General features: G+C 36.3%; 1 protein-coding gene and 2 long non-coding RNA genes across 15 annotated transcripts; all 3 read right to left on the bottom strand.

The window, feature by feature from the left end:
- Position 1: 1 nt before the first annotated feature.
- LOC109586667 (26S proteasome non-ATPase regulatory subunit 10-like) lies at positions 2–8,869 on the bottom strand (the record flags this gene model as incomplete). Its single annotated transcript, XM_020002870.1, has 5 exons — positions 8,829–8,869; positions 7,666–7,756; positions 7,340–7,373; positions 7,178–7,279; positions 2–228 (listed from the first exon to the last, which is right to left on the bottom strand). Coding segments are annotated over exons 2-5 (399 nt in total), but the record flags the coding sequence as incomplete, so codon positions are not given.
- Positions 765–6,602, bottom strand: LOC109586669 (uncharacterized). Of its 13 annotated transcripts, none has more exons than XR_002187167.1 (15): positions 6,347–6,602; positions 6,045–6,242; positions 5,692–5,945; positions 5,501–5,643; positions 5,316–5,452; positions 4,733–5,044; positions 3,872–3,949; positions 3,236–3,826; positions 3,059–3,151; positions 2,761–2,827; positions 2,454–2,701; positions 2,179–2,399; positions 1,607–1,850; positions 1,164–1,474; positions 765–1,119 (listed from the first exon to the last, which is right to left on the bottom strand). It is a non-coding gene; the product is annotated as an uncharacterized LOC109586669 (long non-coding RNA). The 13 variants fall into 13 exon arrangements; XR_002187169.1 differs by having other exon boundaries at positions 765–1,241; positions 1,352–1,474; XR_002187168.1 differs by having other exon boundaries at positions 765–1,398; positions 1,439–1,474.
- A 757-nt stretch (positions 8,870–9,626) lies between the features above and the next one.
- LOC109586670 (uncharacterized) lies at positions 9,627–10,985 on the bottom strand. Its single transcript, XR_002187171.1, has 3 exons — positions 10,601–10,985; positions 10,421–10,537; positions 9,627–10,369 (listed from the first exon to the last, which is right to left on the bottom strand). It is a non-coding gene; the product is annotated as an uncharacterized LOC109586670 (long non-coding RNA).
- Positions 10,986–13,403: the final 2,418 nt, after the last annotated feature.

Genomic DNA, 13,403 nt, shown 5'->3' with positions numbered 1-13,403 from the left:
TATGAAGTGGTGTACGTCTTTCATGGCTAAATATACATGAATCAGCTCCTTTCTCAATAAGAAGCTTAACAATTCCTTCATTACCAATCTTACAAGCACAATGAAGTGGTGTGCATCCATCTTTATCAGTAGCATTGACATCCACTGCTTTTTTGCGTAACAATTCATCAACCTCTTTACAGTTACCATTAATACAAGCTTGGTGAAGTTGTGTATAACCACTTTCATCTGTACATAAGAATTGATAACTTTTCAAAATATAATCAAAAAGGGCATGTACAGCAGCCAGAGGCGTATTTAGGGGGGGGGCTGAGGGGGCTTTGAGCACCCCCCTCAGGGCTGGGCTCAGAAAAAATTACTGAAGTCCTGGACTCTTGCATCACTATCAAGCCTCTTAACAAAGTTATCTAGCCCCCTTATCATGATTTCAGCAGTTTCCAATGCTTTAAGGAGCAATCAGAAGTACCAGTAACATAGCAGTATCGAGGGGTCCGCAACGAAAAAAAATCTGGTACACTTTGGGGAAAGTCCAAAAATTATGATCCGGGAATCCAAAATAATCTTGAAATCCAGTAGAGTATCAAGATAATCCAAGAATCCAAGAAAATAATCCAAAATCCACTGAAATCTGCCAAAAATCCAAAAATCCAGTGGATTAATCCATTCCATGGAAATCCAAAAATCCAGAGAAAATCCTAACCAGTATCCGGAAAATTACTGAAGACTGTTTTATTATCCATTATTAATTAAACAAAACATTAATAAAAACATTAATTAATAAGTCATTAGTGATAGTGGTTTTTCAGTTAGTATAATGATTCTAAAATAGGAACAAACAGTACATCTCAGCAGTCACAAGTACTGAGTGTGAAACCAAGCATGAACATGCATCGATACTAAATATAGCAGTTTGAGCTGCTATATTTAGTAGTAGTGCACATGCTCATGCTAAAGGCAGAGCTACTGAAACTTTAAAGTCTTTGTGATAGTCCAACTTCCTTGCTCTCGATTCCTTCTTCTCATTTGCTCTTTCTTTCCTGATCCTTGATCTTATCTCAAGTTACTGGCAGGGTAACAGAAACAGCATTTTGGTCTAAAGACTGAATTTGTCTGAAAAACCTAGGGTAAGATAAAGCCAATAATGTTCATGTTATGAAAACAACTTTAAAAAATCTAGCATAGATAATTCCAAGGATAATTCACCATCCTCACTTCACTCCGTTGAATACTATTTCTGGACTCTATAATATCAAAATTATTTAGAGTAAGATCAATAATGAGACAAATAATGACAAATCACAAACTTATTACAAATTATCCACATGTAGGTTTGAAACTTAGCTTGACATACTATTACTCAATTAGCTGTAGTGATAGCAAGCAACCTATCTTTAGCAGCTATGGCAGAGATTAACAGGTAAAATAGCTGTATACTCACACAATCCAAAACTCAACTTCTGTGCTCCATAGTGACCTATATGAAGAAGATAATGCCATGGAACAAATGAAAAGAAAATTGCCTCAGTACATTTGTAACTGTTTTGAAGAGGCAGGTTATGAAACAGCAGATGCTATATGTGAGATGGATGATGAGTCTATAACTGACCTTGAGAAATATATTGATGAGAGAAAGGATGAACTGCTACATTGTATGCGACGAAATAAATGTATATCCGAGCCATTCAAATTTCCTCCAGGACACCGTGTTATTATCAAGAAGTTCATTTCATCCTTTAAGGGCCAGCGATTACCCGTTCAAGCAATATCTGGCCCTCCAGCAAAGAAGCGCAAAGCATCATCACTAGTACATGATGAGACTACATCATCACAAGCTCCACAGACACAAGTACCTGAAACAAAACAAACAGTCACTAATGATATCAGATGCAAAGTACAGAAATGGGTTAAAGATTATAATAAAGGAGAGCTTAACACTATGACAGAGGGGGATGATTACAGTATAGCTGTAAGTGAGCCAAAATCAAACTCTTCCATTTGTGAAGCATCTATATCATGCAAATGTGGAAAGTCATATACAGTCAATATTGGGCCAAAAGGTCACCGTATGATCAATAATTGGTCAAAGCACGTAAGAAAGTGCCTAAGAACACCAAAAGACCAATCCAGACCAGCAACAGAAATAACTCATTTCTTTTCCCGACATCATTTGGCACTTACTGGTAATACATTATCCACAAATGAAGCAACAGCTGAAGAGGCAACATCACAATTGCTCTTCCCGATTACTCATTGTTTACAGTCCAGTGATGATTCTCCATCATCACTACCAGCAACATCACAATCACTCTTCCCGATTACTCACTGTTCACAGTCCAACGATGACTCTCCACCATTAGAGTTGTTTCATACTGAAATAGCAACTGAAAGTTATCATGCAGCTGAGTATACGAATGAACATGTATTACAAGATCAATCAGTGATCGATAACTTACAGGTGTCTCCTCTTCAACCGATTCCTACAGCATCGCCTCTTTCTCACTCCCCTTCTCCTTCACTATTAACAATGCCATCTCAGTTGCCATCAGAGCAGTCATTACAATCCAAACAAGAAAAACCTTCAACAAACCAGGTTTTTTAATTAGCCCCTCCTCTGTTTTAAGAGGAGGGGTTAAAAAACAGTCTTCAAACTGGTCCCAATCTCGTACTGCTCGAAAGCTCAGAAAATTAGAAATAGCAGGAGCTAATCCAGAACAGTATCAAATTACTGATTACTACAACCCAATAGATAAAATAGCTTACTTAGTAAAACAGAATGAGAAACTGCATTCAATTATTTCCTCAATAGCCACTTCTTCTCAAGTAACACCTGCAAAAAATGATAACGTAACCCCAATATTAAAACATCTCATGGAAAATGCTCAAAAAAATATTGGAAAACAAGATCGTCAAAGAAGACATTCGCTAATTTTGAAAAAATTTTCCACTTTGCTACTCATAAATTCTGGTTCAATGGCATACGATTTTATACATAGAAATATGCCAGAAGCATTGCCATCACTTCGCACAGTCCAAAATGTAATTTACAGAGAATATGTACCTTTGCGTGAAGGATATTTTCGCTTTGATGATCTACTACAGCATCTTGTGAAACACAAAGCTCCATTTATGGTTGCTCTGGCTGAGGACGCTACTAGAATCGTTAAAAATGTTGAGTATGATGCAGTTTCAAATACATGTGTGGGTTTTGTTTTACCAGTTAATAGAGATGGCTTACCTTTACGTAATTCCTTCAATGTTAATACATTCGAAGATATTGAGAGTTATTTTCAGCAGCATACTATAGCAAAATATGCTTATGTATACATGGTGCAATCTCTGAAAGAGGGTGTTCCATCCTTCTGTTTGGCCTGCATTGGGAGTGACAACAAGTTTTCAGCCACTGATGTACTACAGAGGTGGAAATATATCAACAAAGAGCTGTCTCTCAGAGGAGTACGTGTCGTCAGCTTTGCAGCTGATGGAGATTCAAGGCTGATGAGGGCTATGCGTGTTACAACACATCTAATATCAAATAACACCAATCTTTCTCTAAATAATGACACCACACCTCTCCCAATACTCCAAGGAAATCTTTCAATAAAAAAATGGTTATGTACTAATTTGTATGCACTTTTTTGTGTACAGGATATGGTACATGTAGCAGTCAAGTTTAAAACAAGACTGCTAAAGCCGTCAATATTACTACCTATGGGAGATTATATTGCTACTAGTGCTCACCTACACATTCTTACAAACATATATGGGAAAGAGAAACATGGGATGAGAAGGAGAGATTTAGACTCTAGAGACAAGCAAAACTTTGCAGCTATTGAGCATTTTATGAGAGCATCTACACTCCTAGAAAACATACCTGATGCAGTAGGTACCAAAGTATACCTTGAAATTGTCGATGCTTCAGTAAACAGCTACCTTGACAAAAGTTTTTCTCCTAAAAAAAGAATCAATGATATATGGTATGCTGTTTTCTTTCTCCGTTACTGGAGGGAATGGATTCACCAACATCGAGCATTTACAATAAAGGATAACTTTATCACATCAAATTGCTACACATGTGTAGAGTTAAATGCTCATTCTCTCCTGGCATATGTCATTTCCATAAGGGATATTTATAAAGCACCAGAATGTTTCACACCCTGGCAAATGGGATCGCAAAGTGCAGAGAAAATATTTCGATCATTAAGGAGCATGCAAGGCACATTCTCTTCAATTGTGAATTTTACCATGCTTGGAATGCTCCAAAGGTTACATAAATTAGCTATCAAAGAAGATTTGGAATCTGAATCTGAAAGAGAAAGTCATGGTATTCATCTTGCAAGGCTTGAAGGTCATAAGAAAAAAACTGGACATGGAAAAGTAAGCCCTTCTGACTGGAATTTGACAGATGAAGATATATTTGTTGCACTAAAAGAAGCAGAGGAAAGAGCCAAGTCAGCAGTTTCAAAACTTGGCATGGCAGATGAATTAAAAAGGGTCAACAAATGGGAAATTCCTCCTAAACCTAGTAGCATAATGAGCACCTGGAATGACGATGATGACGATGATGAGAAAGAAGAATATGAAATTGAACATAATGGCATAAATGAACCTAATGAAGCTGAAGATTTAAAGGACATTGTCAGTGATTTGGAAAAACTTCATGCCAATAATGCTATTGATAATGAACTTTTGAAAAAAGGGCAATCTATGGCCAAAATGGTGAGCATAGACATACCTTCAGTAGCAATTCCAACGTATCAGAATGAAATAATGACACCAGATAAAGATCCCAACAACTCCCTTTTTGTACCAGTCATTGTTGAAGGCAGGAGTATCTTCATCCGTAAAAAGACAGCAGTATGGCTACTCAATGATGGAGAGAGGGTGTCCAGTGACAGAATCTTCCGTGTTCGATCACAACAGCCAAATGAATCCAAAGAGACTACCAAGCTTTCAACAATAATGTCAGATCGAGTCGAAAATCAACCACTCATCAGTAATCATGTAGCAATAGGTGACTTCTGTGTCTTTTACGATGGTACAGAACCTAAAATAGGCAAAGTGTTACAATTTCAAAAGTTTGACACAAAAGGAAAAAAAGTCAACTACAGAGCAAACTATGCCCCAGTTGGTGACAATTTCAAATTACTATGTACATGGTATACTATTGATACCAAATCACGGCAATGTCACATGACAACAACTGAAAGCATGTACATATCGATAGATGATTACAAATTCACATTAACAGTAGAGTACATCGAAAATCTAGTTCAAGATAAAGAACTAGGTTTTAAACCAGCCCTCCTTTCACTAACCAATGAATTTAAAGTTACTCCAGAGTGTATGAACTACATTGCCTCAGCTTGTGAAAAATGCACCTCGACTTCTCTCATGCCCAGTCAAGCATCAACTTCTGGTTCAGCCTCAAACCCTATGATAATTGATGGTGATCCTAAATCAAATGAAACACAGAATGTTTGGGTTACGATTGAGAAACTACTTTTAAAAGTAAAAGATAAATTGGATATTGCAAATGGAAGAAGAATCACTGATGTTCACATATCGGCTGCACAGTTTTTACTAAAAGCTAGTTTTCCTCACTTGAATGGCCTACAGTCCACTTGCTATCAACTCACGAGACACCTACACAATGTTAAAAATTTAATACAAGTGTTGCACGTAAGTAATAACCATTGGGCAGTTGTCAGTTCCATTCCATCTGAAAATGATTCAGAGTGCTGCCTGAATTATTATGATTCAGTGTACTCAAAACTTCCAGAAAATTCCGAGCGAATTTTATCGTTTCTCCTAGCTGAGAATGGCTTCATTCAAGTAAAAGTGAACTGTGTTCCAGTTACAAAACAAAGTGGCTCCTCAGACTGTGGTCTTTATGCCATTGCCAATGCGACGGCCCTGGCCAATGGTATAGACCCTCAAAGTTGTGTCTATCGACAAAATGAAATGCGGCAACACCTTATTCAATGTATCAGTAACAAAAAAATGACACTATTCCCCATCTCACAAACAAAACACCACATAACTACCTCGTTTTTCCAAATAGTTATATACTATTGTCCATCGTGCAAGAGGGAAGATGATGGGCGTAAAATGGTTCAATGTGAAAGGTGTTGCGCAACTGGTATCATGAAGATTGTATCCCACCATTCAGTGAAGACAAAGCATGGCTCTGTGAAAGTCGAGGTACCGGTAAAAGTTGTCCAGCACTCTGACAGATCTGTGATCTATTAAAACACAAATAGGCCTTTATTTAGACCATTATTGTATATACATGTACATGCACACAGCAATAATTTATGTCAAAATAAATTAATAAAACAGAACACACCTTATTACACACCCATACTTGGACTATCCAGGCCTAAAATCCAGATAAAAAATCCAAAAATCCAATTATCCTACCAAAAATCCAAAATAAGTATCAGTAAATCCAATAATTCAAGTGAAAATCCATATGAAATACTTGAAAATCCAGTAATCTAGGAAATCCAAAAAAAATCCAAAAATCCTGGAGAATCCGGTAAAAATCCAAGTGGATTTTTTAGGATTTTAAATCTGGTACACTTGAGGGTCTCGTTGCGGACCCCTCGAGCAGTATGCTTGAAATGATCCTGGCCCCACCCATAATTGACGAAAATGCAGGAAAAGGCCGTTTTACAATTACCGCCGTAAAAATGGGTGTGGCCAAAATCGCGGTGCGCTTCGTTCGCCCTCAGCACCCCTCTTCTCCAATTCCCAGATACACCCCTGGCAGCTGCACATTGTTTAAGCTGTATAAGTTTAAAACTAGGTAGTGCTACTAAAGGTGGATTTACACTGCAAAATTAACGAGATAATTTCTATTCTTATCATCTTAAGTAATGTAAACGGTTGCCATTAGTTTATATATACAGCACTTCCTGTCTTCCTTAATGTATGGCTTTACCTTATGTTAATTTTGCAGTGTAAATTCACCTTTACAATTGGTTTACAATATTATGCTAGGCCGGTGTAACATCAATTTTTAATCAAAAGTGTGAATGACTCATGGTTTTGGCTTAAATAGAACCAAATTTTATTCCAGCATGTCAGGCCTATCTAGTGTAGCATTGTAAACCAACCTTAATAGAGCACACTACATTACAAAACAGAATCCCAAAATTAGCTGCTATAGATTTACCATCATCAGAAGATAATTTAGTGACTTGTTCCTCATTTGTTATTAAATTTTCATGGTCTGAAGAGGTATTAGCAGAAGCCATAGGCTTTAATGGCACCACACCTAGTCACATACATGTACATATTGTTATAATTATTAATAAAATATACATTTTTAACTGACCAGCAATGTCATCAGACCTATTATCATTCTGAGACTATATGAAGGAGAGAAATGAAGAGAAAGAGGTGGGAAAGAAAAAGAAACATCATTAGAGGTGCATATATTACATGCATATGGGTCATGCAATGGTAATATCCCGGGGGTGAGAAGTCAACTTGAACTAGTCAGTGCACTCCTTTTAATTGAATGGGCTTGGAACACACATTACAGAGATTTTCTGAGAGAAACCTCTATCTTACATATTCTATGAAATAGAAACCTCTATTTCTGCTTTTATAGGCATCATAAAAAAAGAAAGCATGTAAAAAATTTATGATGCAACTTACTTCAATCTGAATTTTAACATGAGCTTCATCAGTCATTTTCTCAACTAAAAATTCTCTTAGGGTACCAGTTCCACTTAAGGCTATATATAGGCTGCATCAAAAAGTTAAAAACATGTTATTGCTCTACATTTAGTGTGGGATAAGTTGTTTTAATTCAACTATAGTTGAATTAAAAGGTTAAATGTACAAGGTTATAACCCATTGTTATCATTAATTCATAAGATCATATCAATATCATTTCAATACATCTTACACAAAGTTTAGAGTACTATCTTTTTATAGTTCTTCCCCTATTACTATCGTTTAGAGTAACACAAAATAAGCTATACTCGCAAGACCAACGATCGCTGAATGAAATTTATAATTATGCCATATATAGAATTCATTTATAACTTGATAAAGCAATTTCATAAATCAGAAAAGATAGAATGAAGTGCTTAGGCCACAGCATGCTATGGTACAATAATAATGCCCATGGATACTGAATACAATTTTCTCACATTAATGACAAATTTATAATGAGTGGTTGCAATCAAAACTTATTTAAATGACTGCATACATATTGATGTACTTATGCTGTGTAGAAAGTTTGAGGTGATTCCGACTTCAATTTTTCAAGTTACGGCCATTTTTAAAAATGAGCCAAAATCTGAAAAATACCCAAGGCTATAGCCCATGGTTTTTTCCAAAAAATGGTTCCGAAATCACCCCCAATTTTTATTACATTTTCTGATACATATTGATGTACTTATGCTGTGTAGAAAGTTTGAGTTGATTCCGACTTCAATTTTTCAAGTTATGGCCATTTTTAAAAATGAGCCAAAATCTGAAAAATACCCAAGGCTATAGCCCATGGTTTTTTTCCAAAAAATGGTTCCGAAATCACCCCCAATTTTCATTACATTTTCTGATACATATTGATGTACTTATGCTGTGTAAAAAGCTTGAGTTGATTCCGACTAAATTTTTTCAAGTTATGATCATTTAAATAAATTGGCTGATTTTTTAAAAATACCTTGTACTGTTAGTAATGTGGTAGTGCTACAAAGTAGGATTCACTCTACAATAAATGATGTAGTTCAAATAACTCAGTAAGATAATTTATTTAGTTCAGTATAATATGCTTAAGGACAATACGTTTCAGTATAATTCAGTATATTTACCTCCTACAGTATCTTTAAATTCACCCATTCCTTTAAGGGTACGTGAGTCAGTGAGTACCATAGTCCAATCATAGTCCAATAAAGTTTAATAGGACCACACCCCTCATAAATTAAGATCAACCTTAACGGCTCCTTCTTCCTCTTTAAAAACCTAAAAGTTACAAAAATATAATAATTATAAAGAGGCAACCATATACACATAAATGCAATAATACATATGCTATTGTTGCTGTATACAGTAAAATTTTCACCCACCAACATGTACATTTTGTGTGTTCCCAAGGGTTGAGAGACCCAAGGTTTCACAGATTTTGATGGACTTTAGCGACTAAGAACCTGTAAAAGTTTCATCCTTATCCCACATTCCAATAAAAAGTTATTCCAGTTTTTTTGTCCCAAACTCAACTGGGATATAGTATATATACATGTACATTGTAAAGTGTACAGTTAAATGTGAGATTTCAGGAGACATACATGTACATTGTACATGCAGACTAAATATGGGAGACCAAGAGTTATTCTAGCTGTCTATAGATCTATGAGTATAATTACTACATGCCGGTACTAAGGAATGTATGAATCAGAAAATGTAATAAAAATAAACTCTTTTGACGATGTACAGAGACTTTGGCCTAGTTTGGTTTGAGAGCAAATTTTAAAAAAATTTAAAGTCCAATTTTGATCAGAATCACCTCAAACTTTTTACAAAACATAAGTATATATGTACATGCATTTGGAAAAAAAAATTAAAATGGAGGATTCCATCCTTTTCAATTTTATTAAGATTTGATCCCTCAAGACCTTATACTGTAGTAGGGTATTTGCCCTGATTTGAAGCAACTTTTAAAAATAGTTAAAAATCCAATTTTAATTGGAATCTGCACTTTCTACACAACACAAAACTTGTTGCCTGCACTAGCATCTTCAAATACTTCTATTATTACTATTCTCCCATATCTGACTATTATTATTATTATGAACAATTAATGTGTACAATAAAGTTCTTTTACTTGTCTATTTTGTGCTGATTCTTATAATAAAATCATTCATAAGAGTATGTCATGTACAATGTAACTACTCTATTGTCTTACTGCCGGTGTTTTATTGTCTGTTTATTATACATGTAGTGTGTTTCGTTTGTTAATGGTTTGTTTGTGCACTGTATATGTGTACTACTTACATGTAAATGATGTTCTATTGTTACTAGCACTAACATTGAGAGAGTGTTAGCAGTACACCTCTTCATTGTGTACAAATGTAATAAATAGATCAACTGTGTATGTGTGTGTATGTGTAGGTGTGTGTGTGCCTAACTTCTCTGCCATTTCCCTCCCTGTCCCTCTCTCTCCCTCTCTTCCTCTCCCTTCTCCTCTTCTCTTACAGCGTGTGAGTACATTTCTGGATCAGCATTATGTGCTTCTTCATTAACTTTACTTAAATGGAGGACAGCTTGTCCAATGGCTGACTTGGCATCAGTGGCGTAGCTACATAGGGGCCTGTGGGGGCAAGTGCCCTCATAACTGCTTCTTGTGCCCCTGCAACTAGGCAGGAGAATGAAAGATACAAGTTACAACTGACTCAACTGAGCTTACTATATTGAGTATTCTTGAGCATTGCTTTAGTCAGTGCCCCCACTGTGCCCTCTTTCTTTATTTATTCTAGCTACGCCACTGCTTGGCATAGTCTTTGCAATGACCTTTCAGTACAGACTGTGAGGCAAAGAAATAATAACATTAATTCAGACAACACCTACATAGTACATATACACATACATGTACAATAGTGAATGATGACATCAATGTCACCGGAGCCACTCGACGGGCATCCATACCAAATCAAGATGAGTCAGGGAGTGTTACTAGTGTGAGTCCATGAACTGATATAGTGAGAAGAGGTTCAGCTAGGAAGAGGAAGTATACTGTTGGTGGTTTATTGGTTGAAGTGAATGAGTTAGAGAATATAACTAATGGATCAGTGGATGATCCAGTGACTGATAGTGATATTAATGTTGATTCATGTTCCAGGAGTGAGGGAAGGGAGAGTGAAGGAGGAGGAGGAGGTCATAGGTCACTGCAGGTTGGGTTTGTAATACCTGCAGTCATACCAGAGACTATACTGTAAATAATAATAATAATAATAATAATGATAATAATGATAATGATAATGATACCTTTAATATTATAATGTACATGTATGTGAATTATACTGTGAATTTACATGTAATTAATATTTTTATCAAAATTAATTACAGTATATCTGTGTATTTGCTGTAAATGTAATTGTAAATGGAATGCAATACAGAACTTGTAAAGTAATGCATTGTGCATATAAAGGAGCAGGAGACATGCAGGGTGGGGCGGGGCTAGAGTACAAATAATTATCATAGATAATAGAGTAAATGAAAGGGATTGGAAACGGGGCGTAGCAACAGGAAATGCGGGTTGGGTCACCACGTGACAACCATCAGTGTTTTGATTGATTTCCCATCTCCTCCATTGGTGAAGTTGCTCTGGCAGGATTTCGAAGGAAATTTGTGCTGCTCCAGGATAGCGCTTGCTTTTGATATACAGCCTGTTCCACATAGAATTTTTAGAGCTACCTGCAACAAGGTTTTTGTCTCCAAAAAGCCATTTTGCAACCAGTTAGAGGTACACAAAGTCGCCTGTTTTTGAAACACTTTATCGTTCGTAAAACACTCAAGCTTCAGTGTATCAATATGCAAGTTAGCTCATTCCATAGGAGATTTCAAGCTCTTTAAAATGGTTATACTTATTCGTAGCTCAAGTATAAAATGAGTCTCTCAGAGGGGGAAAAGATGGTATTTCTAGTTAAGAGTGACGCGGCTACTAACGCATGCATTGATTTACTGAACAAGAAATATTAATAAAAAGCATAAACATTGGTTAGTATTGTGTGTGAGTTTTGTTTGCATGAATTGTATTCTCTTGGAGTTATTCAAGAATAAAGCAAGAAAATCCCAGTTTTTTACTCCAAAATCGGTCAAAAAATCCCAGCCCTCCTAGCAACAATACAAATGAATGGAGGTTTGCCCACGCCCACGCTTCCGTATGTCCTACCGGTACCCACGAATGGTTGACCTTTTGAAATTCGATTTTGCAGTTCTTTCCTCTCCGCTCTCCTCTCACTCTCATCATAGATAAAACAACTCACTCATGCCATTGGCTCCTTGTCCTCTCATTTATGATTGAAAGAAATAATGGAAGGAAAGACACTTCGAAAAAAATGTAGGAGTGCTTTTATTGGACGAGCTGATCATAAAGAAGCTGTTCGGCTGCTACATTTACAGGATCCTGATTTAAGGCGGATTTACAATATTACGCTAGTCCTGACGTTACGTTGACGCTGGAATAGAATCTGGTTCTATTCCAGCGGAAAGCATGCGTCAAAGGTCAAATCGCCCACGCTTTTGATTAAAAATTGACGGTACGCTGGCCTAATGTCATATTGTAAATCCGCCTTTACTTCACCGGGATGAGCGTTACATGCTTCATTATTCTATAAGGAATGGCTGGTTAGATGTTACAAGAGATCTCGTCACTAAGTATCACTTTAATCCACACATATACTACTATAATGATGAATCCTGTCTTTATACTGCTGCTAAAGGTAATCACGTTGATATAGTTGAATATCTTATTAAAGAGTATGGCTGTGAAGCCTGTGATCCAATGATGGGTACTACATCTGTATACGGCAGTATCCCTGTTCTTCATTATGTAGCTAGTGAAGGATTACTTGATGTCTTGAAGTGTATGGTCATGAACATCAATGGTCATATAATGGATAAAAAATATCGTGATACTAATGGTCGGACTGTTCTTCATTATGCTGTTGAACACATAGATATTGTAAAGTACCTCATTAATGAGTGTAACTGTGATATAATGACTCCTGATAAAGATGGTGTCCCTCTTCTTCATTATGTAGCTAGTAGTGAAGGATTACTTGATGTCTTGAAGTGTATGGTCATGAACATCAATGGTCATATAATGGATGAACATTATCGTGATACTAATGGTCAGACTGTTCTTCATTGTGCTGTTGAACACATAGATGTTCTAAATTACCTTATTAATGAGTGTAACTGTGATATAATGACTCCTGATAAATTTGAAAATACTATTCTACATGTTGCAGCTAGTGAAGGATCACTTGATGTCATGAAGTACCTCATCAATACTCATCACTGTAATCCAATGACTACTAACAATAATGGTCAGACTGTTCTTCATGTTGCTGTTAAACACATGCATGTAAATGTTGTAAGGTACCTCCTTAATGAGTATAACTGTGATATAATGGCCGCTGATAAAGATAGTGTCGCTTTTCTTCATTATGTAGCTAGGGAAGGATTACTTGATGTCTTGAAGTGTATGGTCATGAACATCAATGGTCATATAATGGATGAACAATATCGTGATACTAATGGCTGGACTGTTCTTCATTGTGCTGTTGAACACATAGATGTTGTAAAGTACCTCATTAATGAGTGTAACTGTGATATAATGACTCCTGATAAAGATGGAAATACTATCCTACATTATGCAGCTAGTG

The sequence above is a fragment of the Amphimedon queenslandica genome, unplaced genomic scaffold (genome assembly GCF_000090795.2).
Source record: "Amphimedon queenslandica unplaced genomic scaffold, v1.1 AMPQUscaffold_12814, whole genome shotgun sequence".
Taxonomy (NCBI): domain Eukaryota; kingdom Metazoa; phylum Porifera; class Demospongiae; order Haplosclerida; family Niphatidae; genus Amphimedon; species Amphimedon queenslandica.
This window is presented reverse-complemented; position numbering and strand designations above follow the sequence as displayed.